The 23,046-nt window shown below is 38.5% G+C and overlaps 1 protein-coding gene across 8 annotated transcripts in view; it reads right to left on the bottom strand.

The window, feature by feature from the left end:
- The window catches only part of Tmem156 (transmembrane protein 156), a 42,948-nt gene extending 22,314 nt beyond the window's left edge, over positions 1 to 20,634 (bottom strand). For 6 of the 8 annotated variants that reach the window (XM_070012279.1, XM_070012272.1, XM_070012275.1 and 3 more), the window contains exons 1-5: positions 20,475 to 20,634; positions 9,334 to 9,600; positions 6,089 to 6,349; positions 4,240 to 4,359; positions 1,225 to 1,308 (exon numbers count right to left, since the gene is read on the bottom strand). In XM_070012279.1, coding sequence (XP_069868380.1) covers positions 1,225 to 1,308; positions 4,240 to 4,359; positions 6,089 to 6,349; positions 9,334 to 9,600; positions 20,475 to 20,562 — 820 coding nt within the window. In that variant the 5' untranslated portion in view covers positions 20,563 to 20,634. Of the gene's footprint in view, positions 1 to 1,224; positions 1,309 to 4,239; positions 4,360 to 6,088; positions 6,350 to 9,333; positions 9,601 to 13,624; positions 13,667 to 20,474 lie in introns of those variants that run through there. The other 2 variants (XM_070012276.1, XM_070012280.1) reach the window with 2 other exon arrangements.
- Between the last annotated feature and the right edge of the window lie 2,412 nt (positions 20,635 to 23,046).

The raw sequence follows: 23,046 nt of genomic DNA, 5'->3' as shown, positions 1-23,046 counted from the left end.
GACGTTCAAAGCCAGCCTGGGCAGGAATGTCCATGAAACTCATATCTCCAGTCAACCACCAGAAAGCCAAAAGTAGAGCTGTAGCTCAAACTGGTAGAGCACTAGCCTTGAGCACACACATACACACACATACACACACACACACACAAATAAGTTTTCCACTTAAAACAACTCAGTACCTTTTATTAACCAACCACCATGTTCACTAACCACCCAGAGTTCCCTTCATCTTAGCTCAGAGGTAACAGGAGTTTCTTAGCAGCCCTGGCTTAGTCATTTGACTAACACTGAGTAAAAAGTCTATTTTTTTTAATGGAACTCTTCAGGTGCATCCTATTTTTCCCCAAGTTAAGGGTCTGATTCCCTGCTAGTTTCAGTAGCTAACCAACAGTAAAATGCCAGGCAGGTCTCCAGGTGGCTATGGCTGTAGTTTGGGGACAGGGTATTGTCTGGTTTCATCTCTGAAAAGTGTATCCACACCAGACCTGCGGCTTCCTTTTGGATCTTCTCATGGAGTTTGGAGGGACTTGCCCCCCAGCTGGAGACAGTGTGAGTAATAGCTACAATAATTCTGTGCTTTCCAGAATCCAAGATAGTCTTTCTCTTTGAAGATGAGAATTTTGTCCATGTGAAAAAGAAATCCACCCTATCTTTCTTTTTAATGCAATTTGACAGCATGAATTCAAATGGAGGCTTCCCAATTAGAAAGAGATGAACCCCCGCCTCTGTACCAACAGCTCCCTTAGCTGCTGTAATTAGGGGCCCATGATTCCATTTCTGCTTCTCTAGAGAGGACAGGGGGCTTTTTAATTGGGGCTATTAGAAGTTCTCTTTCCACAGTGACACCCTCTGCAAAGCAAAGACTCCAGCAGAAGCCATGCCCACTCTGCAATTACTTCCTGCAGTTCTGAGGAATAATGGTATCTTGTCTCATTTCAAAACAAATCTGAGACTTTTATTCCTCATTGCTTTCTCTCCTCTGCCTACTCACCCGAGTTTCTTCTTACCAATTAAGCCAACTTTCCATTATTTAAGGAGGTCGTTTTGATTGCAACTGTCCTCGGATAATAAGACATATTAAGCTGGATTTCATTTGCCCGGGGTTCCTTTATAGCAGATACAAGGCTGATGTAAATGAGCTGAGATCTTGAGCTGACTCTCTACTGAAATGATACAGCATTGGAATTTCCTGAGCATGCTCCCTGTGCAGACAGCAGAACTCACCTGGAATAACCCACGCAGTCAACGCCCTTCGTTTCTCAGAATCACCTCCACCAAAGAGACCAGCCATAGACTTGCAACTATCACCTATTCCAAGAAAAGAAATGAAACGTTCAGATGAGAAACAAGCTTATTCTTACCACATAATTCCTGGGTGGACACAAGGGTCATAAGGAGAAAGAGCCATTCACAGCAAGATGTGGAGTAAGGAGTTGTCAAGAAGGTTTCCCTATTCCATTTTGTCCCATCTTCTAAAATCTGTGATTTCTCCACTACCATAGATACCATTCTTTCTCATGCTCTGTGAAATGTACCTTGCTCAAGGCTGGTCCTGGCATAAAAGTTTTAGAGAGTCCATCTCACTCAATGGCTGGTCTCTATAGCACAGGCCTTTATCCCAGCTACAGGAGAAAACAATAGCTGGGCAAAGTGACATGTGCATATCATCCAAAGTGGCATGGGAAGCACAGGAAGAAGACTCTAAGCGAAGGCTGGCCCAGGCATACAGAAAGACCCTACCTCAAAAATAACCAAGGCCAGAAGGGAAGCATGAAAGCATAGCTCAAGTGATAGAGTACCTGCCTTGCAGGCTCCGAGGTCAACCCCAATACACCCAAAAATAAATACAGCTGAGAGACAAGACTTGATAGAAAACTGTTCTCAAAACTATCTGCAACAAGTTCTTAGCCAAAAGAATGAAGGGTCTTCTTATTCAAGCCTAGAAACAAGCTCTTGTTCTACTACTGAAACAATCTGGTAATAAACTTAATAAGAACTTTGGAAATAAACAATCACCATAATGCTACTACTCTTTACTGAGAGCTAACTCTGCACTAGACACTGTGTTTAACGTCTTCAATCACCTCTTTTTCCTTTTTATTTTTGGCTGCTTGGATTTGAACTCGGAGTCTTGCATTTTCTAGATAGGCACTCTACCATTTGTGCCAAGCCCCAACCCCTTTTGCTTTAATTACTTAAGAATGTTTTTAGTTATCTTTATGTAGTTGTACAAAGGGGTTTTAATTCAACATATCAATTGGTTTTTTAATTGTTGTTATTATAAAGCTGATGTACAGAGAGGTTATAGTTACATAAGTCAGGTAATGAGTACATTTCTTTTTGGATGATGTCATCCCTTCCTCAATTAGGTTTAGGGTGATTTTTTGTTTTTTTGTTGTGCGTTGTTGTGGTTTTGGTTTGGGTTTTTTTTTTTGTCAGCCATGGGGCCTGAACTCTGGGTCTGGGCGCTGTCCCTCAGCTCTTCAGCTCAAGGCTAGGTGCTCTACCACTTGCGCCATAGCTCCACTTCTGGCTTTTTCTGCTTAGGTGGTGCTGAGGAATTGAACCCAGAGCCTCATGCATGCAAGGCAAGCACTCTACCACTGAGCCACCTTCCCAGCTCTGTTTTTGTTTTTGTTTTGTTTTGTTTGTTGGTCATGGGGCTTGGACTCAGGCCCTGGAGGCTGTCCCTGAGCTCTTTTGCTCAGGGATAGAGCTCTACCACTTTTAGCTACAGCTCCACTTCTGTTTTTTTGTGGTTAATTGTAGACAATTGTAGATAAGAGTCTCATGACCTTTTCTGCCCAGTCTGGCTTTGAACCTTGATCCTCAAATCTCAGCTGCCTTGATAGCTAAGATTACAGGTGTGAACTACTCGCGCCTGGCATCAATTAGTTTTTAAATAAGCAGTTATACCTGGGCTACACTGGACTTTGATCCTCCTGTTTATATTTTGTGAGTGGTTAGGGTGACAGGCATGAGGCACTGTGTCCAACTTTATTGGTTGAGACTGAGTCTTTCCCAGAATGCCACCATCTTCAGACCACCATCTTCTCAATCTCTGTCTCCTAAGTAGCTAGGAATACAGGCATGAGCCACCAATTACAGAAGCTCTTTGTTTCAATCCTTAACTGAAGAAGAAGAGCATATTTAGCTATGTTAACTTGCTCAAAGTCTATAGCTAATTAAGGTAGTACTGAGACTCTCACATCTGTCTTTAAAGCTATTCTTAAGGTGATGCATTTTAAGAGATCAACTACTCATATTATAAACTGTCCATCAGGCCTTACATTCAGCTAGTGTATGCTGACATACACACCAGTGTCATCATGCCACTCTGACAATCCACTCTGGTGGGTGCCTATGGCAAACTACTGAGAGAGAGAGAGAGAGAGAGAGAGAGAGAGAGAGAGAGAGAGAGAGAGAGAGAGAGATCTGTAGATAGATAGATAGATCTATAGGTATATAGAGAAGTGGGGGAGAGATCATTTAAGACCAGGTCTAAATATGTAGTCCAAGCTAGCTCAAACACAATATCTTCCTGTCTCAGCCTCCTGTGTACTATGATTATAGACATGTAACATCACACCTGGCTTTGTTAAATATTTTTAACATTGTTCTTATTGTCCTGACTTCCAGTTATATCTGCTAAATCTTCTCTTTCCAGGATCTACTGACACCCATTCGTGTGTGTGTGTGTGTGTGTGTCTGTGTCTGTGTCTGTGTCTGTGTCTGTGTCTGTGTCTGTGTCTGTGTGTATTGCTAGGGATTGCTCCCAGAGCATTGTGCCTTCTAGGCAAGTGCTTTAACAATTAGAGGGGGGAGGGGTACTAGCACCTCTCTCTATCTTTCACACACACACATACATTAAAATTCCACTCATACTTATCATCTGGGGCCACTCTGCTCAAGATTGTTAACTGAAGCTGTCACCACTTCCTAGCCTTCTGCCTCTCTTCCCTGACCTCCTTGAAGCCCCATTCAACTTCTTATTCACCCAGTCTTCCTTATCCTCCCATTCACTTCTCTGGATAAGAAAGATATGTGACTGCTGGTGCTGGGTCTTCTGGATTATCTAAATTTTCCCTCTATTCCTTGGAGTACCTAAAAATCACCATGTACCCATAGTAGGTATACAGCAAATGATACATTGAACTGAAAAGAAAATTTAGTCCACAGAGAAGTTCTTTGACTTACAATAGAACCTCCTACACGAAGGATTTCTTTCTCAGTACTCACTCTGCCACTTCCGGCCTGTTCTGTGACCTTCAAGTACTTTGTAGATAATGAAGAAGATCAAAAGTATGAAAACTAATAGAACTAAAATGTACCAAGTGATCTTCATGGCGCAAGTGACATCTGTGAAGAAAACAACGTATGATAAAAATACAATAAAAGGTAAAGCAGATAAGGGGCAACATGGGGGTACATTCCCTTCCTGGGGAAGCTGAGGGTGTAGTCTTACTCATGACGAGTTACTTGCTGCCTTTAGTTCCTTCCTGATGTATTAAATGAGGGTTTTAAATAAGGAAGCTTGACCAGGTGGCTTTCAGGGGTTTATTTAGTTCCAAAATTCTAGCATTCCTTTCTCGTACAAGCGATGCTGACATGAGTTTCCCTGTCAGTGCCATCACTAGATCAAGACTACACACAGCAGTCTCAGAACCAATCGGTGAAAGTGAATGCAAGCACGATGAAGAAGACTGAGGTCTATGAGGGGCTAGGACAGGTGAGTGATCTGACCCTCTCCTCACCAGGTAAGAGATGTTCAGTTGTTTACAGGCCTATGGTCAGATCACATTGAACATAACAGTTTCCCTGGTCTAAATTCAACCAAGATATGGTATAAACTCAGAAGGAGGGAGCCATCCAGCAAATAATAAGGTATGGTTTCCCTTGGCTGTATGAAAGACACACTGGCTAGCAGACCCAGGAACCAAAGATTCAACATGGATGACCACAGCTAGTTCAGGATACAGTCATGTACAGACTTTGTAAGCCCCTCTGTGTACCTTCTTTCTTGCTCTGAACCAGGGAGAACCAACTCCTTTGTCCAGATCTTTTCAGATCCTCTTCCATGCCCCCCGACATTCACATCCTATTATACCCCTCACTGTAGTAACTGTAGGGCTCTAGGCAAACTAATCACAGGAGAAATTTCTCTAAAGTCACAGTTTACCTAAAAAGGGCATAAAATGACATTTGTGTTTGCTTTAAATGCCTTATTTCTAAAAGAAGTACTTCTAAAAGAATTAAGCTTTAGAGAAGCATTCTAAAGCAATATATAAGCTTCCTATGGTTGACATGTCAAAAAACACAGCAATTTGCTCTTTCATAGCACCTGTAGCTCTGGAATGTGTGTGTGTGTGGGGGGGGGTTATGTGTGCGTTTTCCTCTCCTAGATATTTAAGTTGGTCTAGCTCTGTCCCCAGTGCCTGGCACATGATGTGACATTCAGAAGGCATTCATTAAATAAAGGCATCACAAAATGCTAAGAGTAGACCTTATAGATGAAATGCACACAACTTTGCACAAAGGATTGAGTAAAGTCATTCAGAGTAGTGTGAGTAGGAAGCTAATCAGCCTTAAGCAGAAGTAAGACATATGCAAAACTTATTTGTCTGCTTTTCCTAGAATCATCTAGTGACCTTAAGTGCCTAATCTTGATGGTGTTATATATCAAAAAGCTCCCTTTATCTAGGTCTGGTTCTCAGTTCTGAGAGAATGTGCTAAGTCAACTCAAAACCAAATATAATAACACATGGCAAAGAACATGAACCCCTTGATATCCATGTGTGATGACTTTACATCAAATACAGCTAATAGACGGGCCTGAAGTCATTCCTGGGATCAGAGGACCTTCATAATTCATCTCAAATCATGGCCCATAGAGAATACCTCTTCCCAGATGAAGACTGAACCCCATAAACAGCTCATTTTTAAAAAGAAAAAAAACATATAAAAAGACTAAGATGCCTTCAAGTCTTACTATTTTATCACTAAAATTCAGTCAACTTGGGTAAATGTGATAGCCCTTCTTTATGTATCTCTGATTTCTTCTTTTTTATTATAACTTTATTGGACTTACTTTTTACATCCATTTCTAGATGCAAATAAATGTGAATACAATTGTCAGTGTATTCCACAGTTCTACAAGTATGGTTTAAGGACTCTTCCTGGGCTGGCTCCTTCTCCATAATTGTTGTGGTTCCAGTGTGAGTTTTTAGATCGCAGCTTGTGTTATATTCTTCCAAGTTGTCAACAATAGGCGTTAGGGTGACATTAAAATGTTGACAAGGTGCATAAAAGTCATTGTCATTTACTGCCATTGATCCTTTCATGATAAGACCTAGGAAAAGATTTAAAAATTGACTTGCAAAATAGTAACTACACAAGAAAACATAATTCAACATGAATTCTACTTCTTTCTATATGAGAATATAGAGACAAGAGATGCCCACATTGAAAATAATTGTAAAAATAATTTCATACTTCAAGATTACAAAAAAGCCAGGCAAAGATAGGGCTGAAATAGGAGTGTAACCTGTAAAGAAAAACATAGACTCACAGGATGAATCATAGTTTCCAAAAACATTCACAATACTTTCCAGCCCATATGACTGTTGCAAGCACTGCAAACTGGAAGCTTTGTCTCATAGTTCTAGAGGCCGGAAATGTAAGGCCACAGTGAGGGCAGGGTTGGTTTCTTCAGGGTGTGAGGAAAAATCTCTCAGCCTCTCATGAAATAAAATATAGCCAGATTGCTGGCAATCACTGGTGTGTGTTGTTTGTAGACTCCAACCTTGTTTTTTGTTTTTGTCGGTCATGGGGCTTGAACTCTGTGCCTGGGCGCTGTCCCTCAGCTCTTCAGCTCAAGGCTAGCACCCTACCACTTGAGCCACAGTGCCACTTGCGGCTTTTTTCTGCTTATGTGGTGCTGGGGAATCGAACCCAGGGCTTCACGCATGCAAGGCAAGCGCTCTACCACTGAGCCACCTTCCCAGCCATCCGACCTTGTTTTTTGCCTTCCTCTTCACTTTGTGTATGCCCTGGTATGTCTCTGTACTAGAATGCCTTCTCTTGTAAGGTGGAAATTATGACTCGTGCCTGTAATATTACTACTCAGGAATATGAGATTTTAGGACTATGGTTTAAAGTCAGCATGGACAGGAAAGTTCATGAGACTTTTACCTCCAATTTAGTAAAAACAAAAAACAATTCAAGACACAATGTCGAAAATGAACTTTACAAGTTCCAGGGTGGCGGAGGGAGGAGTTGGGGAGGTGGGGAGGGAAGGGATGGCTGGGGAAAAACAAAGGAGGGGGTAACAATACTCAATAGGAAATGTACTCATTACTTTACTCATGTAACTGTAATCCCTCTGTACAGTATCTTTGCAATAAAAAATATATATTTTAAAAAAGAAGTTAGAGGTGTAGCTCAAGTGGTAGAGTATCAATCTTGAGTGGAAAAAAGCTAATGGATAGTGCCCAGGCCCTGAGTTCATGCCCAAGTACAGGAAATAAATAAATAAATAATCGGACATATTAGTCTAGGGCCATCCTAAACAAAATTGTATGTAGAATGACTATTTCTAATGTCATTATTTTTAAGTATTGGTGGCTAAGACTTCAATATCTAAAATTTGGAAGGACGCGATTCAACATAACGCATATTATTCTAAAACTTTGCTACGCCCATAAGTAGGTGCCATTTCATTCCTTCCCCTTGGACCCTGAGAGGGGTTAAGACTTAGAATCCATCAAATGCACAGCTAATAGCACTGTGAAACTAAACCAGACAAAAAAAAGAAGTGATTTCCACTTTGTTCTTTGGAACACTAACACAGTAGCCTTGAGTCACTATGTAACTGTCTGACAAAGCCATCTTGCTGTTGAAAAACCCCAAATGGGCACAAGTGCAATGATGACATCATAAATGGCAGCAGAGTAAAAGGGCTACCTGTGGCATGGGAGGGAATAATTGTAAGCTAGACTCCTGATGAAAAGTTAATATCTAAAATATAAACACTGTTGATGGGAATGTAAAATAAAATTTTTGATAACATAAGTTATCAATAAAAATAGAGCTACCATATGCTCCCATGCAATACCATTTCCTGGTATATATCCAAAAGAATTAAAATCAGATCTCAAAGAGAGAGCTCTGCTCCCATATTCGTTGCAACGTTATCCACCATAGCAAAGATAGGGAAACATCCTAAGTGCCTATTGATAGATAAATAGATAAGGAAATTTGCCAGGTACATGCACACAACCACCACACATGTGTACACTTGCATGCACACTCACACAATGTTATTTATCCTTGACAAAGAAAGAAATTCTGTCACTGTAGCAACATGAATGAACTCAGGGGACAGTATGCAAAATGAAATAAGTCAGACACAGAGCAAATACTGCATGATTCTCCTTATCTGCAGCATCTAAAGAAGCCAAAGTAGAGCTGGGAATGTGGCTTAGTGTAGAGTTCTTGTCTAGCATGTAAGAAGCCCTGGTTTGATTCCTCAGGAACACATAAGCAGAAAAAGCTGGAAGTGGCACTGTCGCTCAAGTGGTAGAGTATTAGCCTTGAGCAAAAGAAGCTCAGGGACAGTGCCCAGGCCCCAGGACTGGAATGAATAAGTAAATAAATAAACAAATAAATAAATAAAGTGGCCAAACTATTAGAAACAGGAATTAGAATAGGGGTTGCTAAATGTGGGGGGGTGGTAAAGGAAAAATGGGGAGCTGCTAAGGGTTATACAGTTTCAGCTATGGGAGAGATCAAGTTTTAGGGCTCTGCTGTCTATACGGAAAGACATCCATTGTTAACAATATGGTACTCTACACTTCGAATTTTGTTGAGACTAGACATCATGATAAGTGTTCTTAGCAAAATAACAAAACTAAGAGACCACTTATAGAAAAACTTCTGAGATTTCATGAAGAGAGAGATGCCCACTTATTGCAGGCTACTCTGCTTCCCTCTGTTTCAATCTCTGCCACTGTCTAACACCAAAAAGATCAAACACCCCAGGCCAGAAATGCCCAACTATGTCCATATGCCCATTCTGGATTTCCTTCCAAAGAGAAAGAGGCAGGCAGGCAGGCAGGCAATGTACATTACAATAGTATTTTGAAAATAGATCTTTTGTTATCGATAAATCAACCTAAACTAAAAACAGTCCTGTGATACCATTCATCCAAAGTCACACTACTGAGTGTGTCAGTGGCACTGGATTTTTAACAGAATAAGTTAATTCACACTTGGGAAGTTTTATTCTCCCCTCCCCGCCCCCGCCATCCCCCTTCCAATTCAGTTTGGGTTTACCTTTTGACAATTGTTCCTTAGAAACGAAATCCTTGTTTCCTTTGGATTCACAAACCAAATACAGGGAGCACGTTGTAAATTTACTTGTGATGTTTTGGCAAGCCTTAGTGACATTTGGGAAATTGGAATATTTTGGAAAGATTCCCATAAGAGTCTGGTTTTCCCTTATTGGTAGCAGGAAAGTCACAGAAGAAAAATTTAAAGACAGTGAATATGTGAAATTAGAGAGTACACACACTTCCAGACAGGATAGCTCCAGTGTTCTTCCTGTTAAAAAAAAAAAAAAGAAGAAGAAGAAGAAGAAAGAACTAAAAAGTACTTTCTTTACTGTGGAATTTTTGAGGCTTGGGCATTTAAATATACAATAAGATTTCTTTCTTTCTTAGTAATATTTTTAGCTTATTCATGACAAGATTTTGTTTTTACATGAGTTAGTATCTTAGCATCTACTTCATTTATTTCTTTTTAAAACTCATCAACATTTCCTTAATTTTCAGAGGAAGTTATCTATTAGAGGAATACTTGGAGATCCTAGCATTTTTGGAAGTTTTTCAACAGCCAACCCTTGGGTTTTCTGAATCCATCTGTTCCAAAATAAACATATCAATTGCATAGAGTTATTTCTCTGTAGTTTCCCACATTATTTCTCTGTGGTTCCTAACCCCACTGTAACAAATTGCCACAGTCTGAGTAGCTTGAAATAAGAAAAACTCATTCTCACCCACTTCTGGAAAATAGTTCAACACAGGTTACATTTGACTGAAATCAAGACATCTGCAAGACGATGATCCAGCTGCAAGCTGTAGGAAAGAAGCGATTCCTTGGCCCTCCCCCAGTTTCCCATGTTTGCCAGCATCCTTTGGCTTCTGGCCTAACACTTCAAGGCCTGGCCATTGTTTCTAGGTCACCTTGACTTCTCTATAACTTTCTTTTACTCTTCTGCCTATACTAATTCTTCCTTTTCCTCTTATAAGAATATTTGTGATTGGAATTAGTGCTCACAAATGTTTGTTTTTACAAAAACCAGTAGGGATGCTGTGTCTCAGGTGGTCATGTGCTAGCCTTGAGCACAAAGAGGCTCAGAGAGAGTAACCAGGCCCTGAGTTCAAGCCCCATAACTGACCAAAAAAAAGTGAAATTTAATCAGGTTATTGCTCTATTTTAGATTTGGAATGTCTCCCAAAGGCCCACAGTCCCCCAAATGACCCCCTTAGGCAGCAGGTTGGCAATGTTGGGATGTGATGGAATCTATGAAAGGTAAGGTTTAATGAGAGATCTTAGGTCATTGTAGGTGTGTCCTCAGAGGGTGGAATGGAACTTCTTTCTTCCTTTTTTGATCCCAACTGTGAGGTGAGCTGCCTTTTCTGCCAGGCACTCTGTCCTGATTATCTGTATCAACACAGACCCAAATAGATACAAACCTCGAAGATGCTGAGCAAAACTAACTCTTCTCTTGATAAACTGATTAAGCTCAGGTATTTGTTACAGTAGTGGAAAGCTGACTGCAGATAAGCATCACATATGGGGATTATGTATATAACAAAAGAACACAGTTCAGAAACCACAGAGACTCTGATGCTGTGTCTGTCTCAAGCCAAGGCACTGGGACAATTTTCTTCATCTGCATGAAATGAAAGGAATAACTCTGGGTTTCATGGTTAATAACTCTGCTATCAACCACATGGATTTATAAGAGTATCGAGGGGTATTTTACCTATGAAATGCTTTTGATATTTGTGTGCATAAATGTGTGCATATTATTTAAAATGTAAACCTATATGCCAAAGTAAAAATTAAATATTTATTCTTTAGCTAGGAGAGACTCTTCTATAACTTAATACAAATAAGCAAAGCTCACTATGAAAAAATGAGAGGCAAAGGGTAAGCCAATTCAACAGTTATAGTTACTAACCATTATATTGGAAATAAACTTTACAAAACGGGGAGAAAATTAGGAAGTGACATGGTTCAAAAAGAAACGTACTCATCTCTGATTTATGTAACTGTAACCCTTCTGTACATCACCTTTATGATAAAATTTAAATTAAAACAATGAGAGTCCTCACAAAGCCATAATGATCAGAAAGGAATAGGAAATAGATCTTCAGTCATTTGTTAGCAGGAGGAAATAAGTCAAAGGGCCAATTCCACCTTTATGTGGCTTATTTACCATCTCTCGTAGCCATTGGGGACAAAATGTTTGACAACTGCTAATAAAAACAAGAAACACAATAAAAGAGTATTTCATTACTTCATCTTAGTGCACACTTAAAGTCAAACTAGTGATTGATATTAAGCTATTTTTAATTGGTGGAATTTGTATTTTAATAGCTATCCCCTAAGTGTTTACTTACTATAATTTTTATTATTATTTAATTAACTCAGTTCCTAGCCCTCTATATTTGAAATTGCTTGTGGAATAATTTGCATATAATTTGCAGCTATAAAGAAATTTCAAAATCGAGTAGTTATAAAGTCTTTGAGAGGAAATGGAATTTTACTCAAGTATACAATTTTAGTCTTTCTAACATAGTTATAGTCAAAGTCATAACCAAATTACAACTGTTATGAAAATATTGCCTTCAGTAATAATGTCGAAGGAAGGAGAAAGAAAAGCATCATCTGAAGGAACTCTGTAAATTTTTTTTGCTTTTATAATATTACTAAACCCCATGAAAAACTTATTTCTTTCCATCTTTCCATTTTCCTTACTAGCCTTTTCTAGCTTATGAAAATTTCAGTTTCTTCCATTTATATTGCTACAATGTGACCTAGAGAGGTATGGAAGACAATTTAACTGTCAGTATTGCAGTCTCCTTCTTCAATAGGTGACCAACTGGGTTTTCTGGAATTGATAGTATGTCCTTTATATTTAACTATCAGTACCTTTTATTATGGTTTTCAACCTTGGTTTTAAATAATTCTATCAGAAAAGAAATAAATGCAGAATGTATCCTTTCCAGGAAAGGATAATAATAATTCTTCTCAAGCCATTTTTGGTCATTTGTGGGCTGTATGTCCTCATCTCCATAAAACAAGACTTATGAATTTAACTACTACCATTAATATTACTGGGAGTCTGACATCTGAGTTCTCACCCTGGGAGATAGAGGACAGACATCCCAGAATTACTTCAGGACTGGAGCTATGACCTCTTAGAGGAAGGACCCAAGACACTAAAGAGAGTTAGGAAACTACATGAAAATATAGGACAAAATCAATTGCTTTTTCTTATTATTTCTTATTATTTTATTTTGCCAAGCCTGGGGCTTAAACTCAAGGCCTGGGCACTGTCCCTGGGCTTCTTTGTGCTCAAGGCTAGCAAAAAAGTGGTGCTAGCCATGGAGCCACAGCACCACTTCCAGCTTTTTCTGAGTAGTTTATTGGAGGTAAGAGTCTCACAGACTTTCCTGCTCAGGCTGGCTTTGAACCACAATCCTCAGATTTCAGCCGGTGTAGCTAGGATTACAAGTGTGAGCCAACAGGTACCAGCTTATTTTTCTTTTTAAAGAAAAGCAAATAAGACAAAAGAAATACCAACTATCTTATTTATATAGCCTCCCCCCTCCTTCCCCTCCTCCCCCCCCCCCCCCCGCCCAGAGCTGAGGACCAAACTCAGGACCTTGCACTCACTAGGCAAACACTCCTCCACTGAACTAAATCCCCAACCCCATAACTATCTTATTTTATTTCTGAACTTCTATTATAAAAATATATGCATTCATAAGATGTATTATGTCACTTAAAGATGAATGAAAATAAACAAATACCTGTGTACTTATTGCCCAGATTAGCACATTTTAGAACTATCCACATCTAGATATGAATAGATGGTGTATTTTTATTGTGCTAGTTCTAGGATTTGAACACAGGGCCCAGGTACTGTCCCTTGGCTTTTTTTTGCTCAAGGCTAGTACTTTTCTTCATAAGCCACAGCTATACTTCCAGCTTTTTGGTGGCTAATTAAAAATAAGAGTCTCACTGTTTCTTCTGCCTGGGTTGACTTGGAAATGCAATCCTCAGAACTCAGCTAGGATTGCAGGCATGAGCCACTGGCATCCAGTTTCTTTTTGCTTTTTTTATGTTTTATGTTTTAGACATGTTGATACATACAGCTGTAGTTAATTGTTTGTGGTATTCTTATGGAATACCATATATTCACACCATAGTTATTATTCATTTTGACAGTGAATAATTGGGTTGTTTCCATGGTTTAGCTGTTATGAATAATGCTGCTATGAACTGTAATTTTTATATGTTGCTGATAGGAATGTAAAATAGTACAACTTACTTTAGGGAACAGATTTTCATTTCTTATAAGTTCAATAGCATACTTTCTGTAGAACCCCAAAATTCTACTCCAAGGAATGCACTACACAAGAGAAATAGAAACATATATCCATACACAATGAGATGCCTGAAGATGAATTTTTAATGGTAGTTTTAAAGATTTATAAGCGCCAAGAACTGGAAACGATCCAAATTTTCAACATCTAATGATTATACAAACAACTTCGAACATATCCATGCAATGGGTATCACTCGGCCAAAAAGAAAGGAAGCAGACGGAACAGTATGATGAATTCTGACGGCATTAGGCCAAGTCAAAGAAGCCAGCCACAAGTGACTACGTACCTCATGTCTCCATGGGTATGCAAATGCTAACATGCAGTGTGTTGGCCTAGAGAGAAAGCTCTTCTGTAAAGGAGCAACCGGGGAATTTTACAAGTGATGGAAAGTTTTATATATTTTAATTTTAGTGGAAATGACACTGGTGCATACACTTGTGAAAAATTATCAACCTATATCCTTCAAATGGAAGCATGTCGAGAAATGTCTGTTCAAATCTTTTGCCTACTTTTCCCCTTTGGATTATTTGTGCTCTTGTTATTGAATCTTAAAAAAGTATATTCTATGTTTTGGATCTTAACTTCTTTTTTTACTAGGTGTCTGGCTTGCAAATGTTTTCTCCTGTTTTTGTTTTTGTTTTTAACCTTATTGATTGCTCACTGTAAAGAAGCCTTTTAGTTTGAGGCAATTCCATGTGGGTTTGGTTTTGCTTTTGCTTTTTGCCCGTACCAGGGTTTGAACTCAGGCCCTTGTGCTTGCTCAGATGGCTTGTTCAGCTGGCACCCTACAATTTCAGAGATGGCTCCAACTTGGATTGTTGCTAGATATTTTGGAGATAGAGTCTCTTGGACTTTTCTGCTTGTGTTGCTTCAACCCACAACCACCTGGATCTGACTGACGCCTAGCTTTCGCTTTGGGGATCTATACAAAAATCATTACCTAGATTAATCAAGGAATTTTTCTTCTATGTTTTCTTCTAAAACTTTTAAGATTCTAATCCATTTATAATCCATTTTCAGTTTATTTTTTATCTGTACTTTTTATTCATGGGGAGAGGAGTCTATTTTGCAAAAGATAGTGCTCTATCACTTGAGTCACAGCTCTACTTCCAGTTTTTTGATAGATCTGAGTCTCACAGGCTTTGCTGCCTGGGCTGATTTCAAACTGTGATCCTCAGATCTCAACCTCCTGAGGAGCTAGGATTAAAGGGATCCCGCTTAATTCTGTGTGTTTTTCTCTTACCTGTTAACATTATGTTTTTATAATAAAAACATTTTTTAGATAGATTCTCATGAATTTTTTGGCTGGACTGGCCTAGAACTGTGATCCTTGTGATCTCAGCCTCCTAAGTAGCTGTGGTTACAAATGTGAGCCACTGGCTATTATTGTTTTAGAGAAAGTTTTTTTGTGTGTATGTGCCAGTTCTGGGGCTTGAACTCAGGTCTTAGGCACTGTCCCTGACCTTTTTTAGCTCAAGGCTAGCACTTAACACTTGAGCTACAGCTATACTTCCAACTTTTTAGTAGTTAATTTGGAGATAACAGTTTCACAAACTTTCCTGCCCAGGCTAGCTTCACACTGAATCCTCGGATCTTAGCCTCCTGAGTAGCTAAGATTATAGGAGTAAGCCACCGCACCTGGCTTCTCTTTGAAATGTTTAAGGAAGGAAAATGAATTATTATATATAAAAATATTTGGCATAGTACTTTGTGCCTAGTTCCTATAAATAATTTGTAAATTTTTCGTAATTATGTGCCAGACCACCTATAATCCTAGAACTTGGGAAGTTGGAGTGATAACATCACTTGAGCCCAAAAGTTTGAGAACAGCTTGGGCAATATAGTGAGAACCCATCTCAAAAGAAAAAAAATTAAGCAGGGTATGGTGGTATATTGATGTAATCTCAGCCATTAGGAAGATGGAGAAGACAGGAAGATCTCTAGTTCAAGTTAAACCCAGGCAAAGTAGTGTAATCCTGTCTCTAAACTACAATTTAAACAAGGAGCCTTCCTTCTATTTGAACCCGACAAGCACAAGGTCCCAGGTTCAATCCCCAGTACCATCAAAAAAAAAGAAATGAAAAGAAAAATGAAGTCATAACGCTAGGGCTCTCTCCTCACTAGAGATAACACATTATAATTTTATTAGCTAGTCAATACGAAAGCAACATGTCCATTTTGAGAACAGGGAGATTGATTGCCATTACCCTTGATGTACCACTGCTCTTTATAATAGAGATATAAATACTATGATCAGCTGTTACCATACTTCAGGGTTTATCCTGTAACTTGCAAGTCAATTTCCTTTATCCCTGTTGTCTCCAATTTTACTGTTCCTTATACTACAACTTCTATCACCAAGAGTTCAGGAATAGGAAGTGAAAGCTGGTAAGCTTTGTTTATGATGTTGACTCTTCAAAGTAGGTGAAGAAAATTAGGCCGAGGGGCTGGGCTCTGTCCCTCTTCTGTCCTGCATTGCTGCAAGTTCCTTGTGAATCCCTTGTCAACACTACTCCTGTGCCTGGTTTCAGGAATTATTGAACTATTGATTTGAAAACATATTATTTGAAAATCAGCAATAATCATGGCTTCTCTACTAAAGTGCTTCTGTCAGCAAGTAAGGAGGAATCATTTGAGTTCTGCAAGTTGTTATTTTTCTTGGCAGGTGGAAATAGAAGGATCATGTATTCTAGGCAACTCTGAAAGCAACATTTATATTCCCATACTCTCCTTTTCACAGCCCTAGTTTCGTATCTGCAGTGCTACATTTAATTGCTTGTCAGTCAGTCCACGGCCTGACTCAAAGCACTGGAAGGAAGACTTGACTTTCATTTTTGTACCCCAGGGTTCCTGGCACAGTAAAAGTTCTTGACAAGTGAAAGAATAAATAAGTAAATGGTCATCAGGATTTATATAAGATTAAATTTAGTCTCTGAAGTACTTAAGTCCAACAGAAGTAGACTGGTAAAGGGATTTTTGTCTTGTTTGTGTGTTTTGTGTGTGTGCTAGTATTGGGGTGTGAATTCAGAGCCTCTCTTCCTCTGCAGGTACTCTACTGATTTAGACACATCTCCAATTCCAGTTTTTTACAGTGTTCAGAGTGTTTTTTTGAGTGTTCAGAGATTCGGTTCCATTTTTCACTAATCATATATACATGTCATTTGTGCATGCATCTTCTTTGCTTTAGATTTTTAAAATATCTAAGCACTTCTTTTTTTCCTGGTTAACTAGAGATCTCATGGATTTTTCTGTTTGGGCTGGCTTCAAACCAGGGTCCTTAGATCTCAGTCTCCTAACTATCTAAGATTACAGGTATGAACTACCAAGTGCCCAGCTATGGATTGGTGAATCCTCTAATTGCAATAAATTGCTCCTTTAAGTGCAAGAAGCTCTGAATATATATATATATCTCAGTTGCCATCTGTATCTCCATGTTCTGCATGCAGTATCAGTGTATCAAACTATGACATTAACTGTTGTAACTCAGGTGCCTTTTGAATGACCAGGAAGGTTAAAAGCATTGCTTTCCAGTGCATACTAATGCCAGCCTATAAAAAGATTCCAAAACCATTTCAAAAGGTTCTTTTCTTAAAGTTAGACTGAGTAACCTTACAGTGTAAAATCATGATAGTTCAATATTCCTACTAATGATTATTCTGCAGCTCAGAGATATTCCAGATGAAAAATGATCAAACATGATGTTATGTTTTTTAACTTAGGACATCAGAAGATTTATTATTTCACAATCAAATATATTAAGCCTTGCGACTACATCATTCCTCATTAAGATTCCCTTTGAATCCATTTGACATGTTAAAAATAGGGAACCAGTGAATAACTTATGAGTAAAAATCATTTTATGATGTTTAATCTCAGAAATCAAAGTGAATAGAACAACAAAAAATAAAAAAGGAAAAAAGAATTCAAGTAACTGACAGGGTAAGACTAGATCAGAAAATCCCAAAGTTAATTTTCCTTCTTTTAGAATATTTATGTTGTTCTCTAAGTAATTTTTCCAGAGACTTTATTCTATGAAATAGACTACTTGACAACTTATTTCCTAAACTAACTAGTATTGTGATTCAAAGCTAATTTGTATCCTGGAACAGTGGCTCAAGTCTGCAATCCTAGCTACTTGAGAGGTAGAGATTGGGGGATTGAATTTCAAATCCAGCCCAGACTGAAAAAAAAAAGAGTTTTTAAAACTTCTTCTCATGGATGGGTATGGTGGCCTAGACTCTCATGTGAACAATGCAGAAGAGCACAAATAACAGAATCACAACCCAGACTGTGATCCACTTCAAAATAACCAACACAACCAGGAGCAGGTGGCTTGTGCATGTCATCCTAGCCACTCAGGAGGCTGAGATCTTAGAATCAAGATGCAAAGCCAGCCAATGCAGAAAAGTCTGTGAGATTCTTAGTTCCATCTAACCACCAAAAAATAAAGAAAGAGAGAGTGAGAGGAGAGAAAGAGTGATCCAGAAGTAGAACTATGGCTCAAATTGTAGAACACAGCAAAAAAGCTCAAGGACAGTGGCTAGGTCAGAATTGAAGACCCAGGACTGGCACAAAAATAAAGTACAATAAAATAAACAACACAAAAAAGGGTTGGCAAAATGGCTTAAGTGGTAGAGCACATACGTGCCTAGCAATTGCAGGGCTCTCTGAATTGAAACCCCAAAGGGGAACAAAAAAAAAATCTCAATTTATAAAAGCAAATCATTACACTCATATTTTCTTAGTTTAATCAATATAGACTATATCAATACATTTCTGGTAACACATAAACCATTATTATTATACTATTACATATGTGAAAGATTCACCCAATATTTATGGTCACTCCGTGTAAAATTCTTTCTACCACTAAATCAAGAAAAGACCTGAAGAAAAGACAATAGTTTTCAAACATTTTTGTTTGTTCACCCACAATAGGGATCATTTGAATCAAAATTCCCAAAGAAATCTATCGCCCCAAGGAGTAAGGAAGAATTATGTAGGCTACATTGTGTGTGCATTTGTATGCATGTGTGCATATGCATGCCAGTACTGGGGCTTGAACTCATATTATTGCCCTTGCTCAACTTTTTTGTGCAAATATGGCATTCTGTCACTTGAGCCATACCACTACTATCTGTGTTACTCTTGAACCAGGAAAAGAGAAAGGATTCTTTTCGGCCTGGGAAGGCAGCAAAAGTAGAATTGTGAGTTTGTGTAATCAGTTATGAAATTAAGAGAACAAATACCATCATAAATGCTAGATGATCATCGTCAAGATGAAGAACTGGCATATTACTACTAGGCCAAGGTGGATTTTATTTAAAAAGCCAAATAAAAAAATCCCAAACCAACCTCTTTTTTTTCTACCACAAATACAAGGGCCATCTCTCCCTATGAATTTCTATGAGCTTTCTGGCTTCTTTCTATTAAGGCCCTGTGTCACACTGTGAGAAACAACACCAGAACAATGTGTCTGCCCTCCCCCCAAAAAAACTTGAACAATTTTGTGGAGTTACCAATTTCCATGAAACCCTAAGCAATAGTTAGCAAGTCATTCATTAATCTTCTCTGAGCCAATTACCTGGGCTTTAGTCAATATAACTTAAAATTTAGGAAGTGATACATATAAACAGAGAGAAAAGTCTGCTTTAGATGATTTCTATATTGGCTTTCAGTCCATGAAAGCTTACAAATACACTTTGTTTACTTCATTCTCTTTATAACATATTTTCACCCAGTGAAATCAAGCATTAAACATGTAGGTTAGGGTTGCTTGATCTGAGCAGCACAATAACAACAAACAAAAAAGAAATGTAAAAATGCAGTCATTTGCAAAATTACAGTTACTGTGTTTTTGGGCAAAGATATTTTTGTCTGACTTCTTAACAGCACCTAATATGCATCACTAAATGAGCAATGCAATGTGTTATCAAATACAATTAGCAAAAAATACTTTTATCTGGCTACTTCCCATCACATATAGGCAACAATAAATATTCATTACAGCAATTCATCAAATGGAAAATTTCCCCTAATTTTAATAAATCCATGGGGTTTCTATTTAATGATAGAACACAAGCATTTTCCTTTTCCTTTACTTCTTATTAAACACTAAAGGGTGCAGTGCCATCCAAACACTCACATTAATGAGTTTTCAAATCTTTTACTAAGATATAAAAATAGTTTAAAGTTACCTTTATTTCTTTTCCTAACCTAAGTTTCAATAATCATACAATTATCTGAGTGTTCAGAGATTCGGTTCCATTTTTCACTAGTCATATACACATGTCATTTGTGCATGCATCCTCTTTACCTTAGATTTTTACAATATCTAAGCACTTCTTTTTTCAAAAATAGTATAGTCACAACATTGTTTTGATAGAGGGAAATTGATTAGAAACTCAACATAGAATTTAGTACAGAAAATGTTACTTCCTTTATTAAGTAACTCCAGAACATAAAAACAAACTTAAAACTTTAAGGGAGGAAACTGTTTCAAAGAATGAAATAATGTAATGATCTTATTACAAACTCAATGCTGGAAATCTAGACTACACATTTTAAATACTTCTTTCCATTTTGGTGCGTACTACAACAAAGTAGGATGAATAAGATAGCAGAGCTGTGTAACAGACATCTAACTGCAATCGATTTTCCTTTGCTTAATTCTCAAAGGCAGAACTTCAGCTGAGACAACATGCACCCAGGAAGACCTTTTCTGTCACTGTAAGCTGACAACTGTTAAAAATTAGGAAGGAAGAGCTAGATTGCATAGAGTTTTATACTTACCTTGTGGTGTCTTGAAATATTCTGGCAAAATTAAAATGAATGTGATCGCTACTGCCACAAATAACTTAAGGAGCACTGTTTGGGGCATGTCTTTTCACAGGGTACAAGTGTGTTTCCATTCAGTACATTGATGCCATCTTGCTTCCTGCTTCAACTTTCACCTCCACGGGACACTAAGTTACTGCAACTCACCCACACTCACTTCCTTTTGGGTAAGACAAAAAAAAAAAAGTCTGAAGAGAGGCTTCTTCGTTTTGAGTCATTTTCCAGTAAGCAGAGTATCCTACACAAGATAAGTAACTGATCTCAAGGAACAAAGTTGAAGATGATTTCCCCTGTATTTACCACTGTTTGGGGAGAAAGATGAGCCCACACCGTTACCCCAAATTAGATGATGAAAGTCAGTAATGGCCAGGGTTACAGACATCATTCATTCATTCATTTCTTAAGTGACTTTTGCCAGATGCTTATGCCTAGAAGTAAATGTACACATGTAAGGATAAGCTAAAAGCTCTGTGTTAATAGAATGGAATTCATTAATGATATGCCCATAAACACTGGGATTATTGTTATAGACCCCACATTTTCTGTTTCCATTGTAAAAAAAAATTAATTACATTAGTCCCAATGACAGAAAATACTTTGTTTTGGAATATAAATGAAGGATAGGAAAAAAATCCACTGGAGCAAAGCATAAATTCAATGTGAGCAGAGCATATGTTCAAACAAATATTTTTACTTAGAAAATCTAGAGAGCCAGCATTTTCATTGTTTTTTATTTTTTATTTAAATAAAATGGTACCAAATATTTCCAATATCTCCAAATATTCTACAACTTATCAATTGCCACTATTCCTGTTTTGTTTTTTTTTTTTTCCTTCTCAGCCACCCAGTCGTGGGCTTTATGGAAGAGTAGGTAAACAGCAGAGGGTATGAATAGTCAGTATGATGGATGAATTAACTGACCTTTCTGATTGGATACAGCAATTAATGGGCAGGTGGAAATATTCTTGCCTGAATGTAAGAATAGTCACAATGGGAGTTGGAATCCAAGCATATAACTCATCTTAAGAACAGCATCAAGGACTGTTCTAAGAATGAGAGTAACTAGGCTGAAGGTATAGCTCAAGTGGTAAAACTTTGTCCTGCCTAAGCAGGACAGTACCACTGAAGAAGGAGGAGGAGAAGAGGTAGAGGAGGGAGGGGAAAAGAAAGGGAAGAGAAAGAGAAAAGAGAGAAGGGCCGGGCGCTGGTGGCTCACGCCTGTAATCCTAGCTACTCAGGAGGCTGAGATCTGAGGATCGCGGTTCAAAGCCAGCCCAGGCAGGAGAGACCGTGAGACTCCTATCTCCAATAAACCACCAGAAAACTGGAAGTGGCGCTGTAGCTCAAGTGGTAGAGCGCTCGCCTTGAGCTGAAGAGCTGAGGGACAGCACCCAGGCCCAGAGTTCAAGCCCCACAACCAACAAAAAAAAAAAAAGAGAGAAGGAAGGGGAAGGGGAAGAGGGAAAAGAGGAGAGGAGGAAAACAATGAAAGAGAGGGAGAGAAGAGAAAAAGGAAGAGAAGAGACCCACCAGTTATAGCTTGTGTTTTACACCCAATTAAGCTCTACTGAAGGTCCTGTTCATTCATTCTTCCCTATCTTATAGGCTTCACTGAATAAATGGTGAACAATCTTCTATTTCACCCCTGTTTGTTTCCCTAAAGGAATATAAGCATTCCAATCTTAATTTTACCCAATTTATCAACCAAATACTTACTTGATATAATAACATAATCACAAGTTAGTTATTCCTTAATCAATTTTCCCTAAAAGTCAGCTAGCTGAACCACTTCTGTTTTTCCATTTTAATTTTAACTGAAATTAGTTCTATTACTACCTGTTCCTTTCCATGTATATTTCACAACACACCGACTCATTTGTGAATTCTTCATTTTACTTTTTTTGTTGTTATTATAAAAGTGATGTACACAGGGTTACAGTTATATAAGTCAAGTGAAGAGTACATTTCTTTTTTTTGGGGGGGGGGTCTGGTTGTGGGCCTGAACTCTGGGCCTGGGCGCTGTCCCTCAGCTCTTCAGCTCAAGGCTAGCGCTCTACCACTTGAGCCACAGCGCCTTCCCAGCCCATGAGTACATTTCTTTTTGGACAGTGTCACCTCTTCCCTCCCTTTCTCCCAGTTTTTCCCATCCATTCCCACCCACAAGTTGTATAGTTCATTTTCAACATAGTGTCCAGTGAGTACATTTGTTAATTCTTATGTTTATATCAGAATTGGTTGACTTCTTAGGTTGTTTTGTATTTGTTTTTTGCAGTAGTATATCAGATCTGTTTGTGTGTTAGTCAATCTTCATTGCTATGACAAAATGCCTGAGCTAAACAGCTTAGGAGAGGAAGTGTTTATTTGAACCCAGGGCTTCAAACATTACAGTACTTGCTGACTTGACTCCATTGCTTCTGGGGGTCCATGGGTGATGAGTAAGCACATCATTATGAGGAGCATGCAGTGAAGCAAAGGTGTTTGCCTCATGGTGAACCGGAAGCAGAGAAAGACAATAGGAGTGGAGACA

The sequence above is a fragment of the Dipodomys merriami genome, unplaced genomic scaffold (assembly GCF_024711535.1).
Source record: "Dipodomys merriami isolate MVZ:Mamm:240054 unplaced genomic scaffold, mDipMer1.0.p SCAF_9, whole genome shotgun sequence".
NCBI lineage: Eukaryota > Metazoa > Chordata > Mammalia > Rodentia > Heteromyidae > Dipodomys > Dipodomys merriami.
Note: the sequence above shows the minus strand (reverse complement) of the source record. Positions and strands in the feature narration are given on the sequence as shown.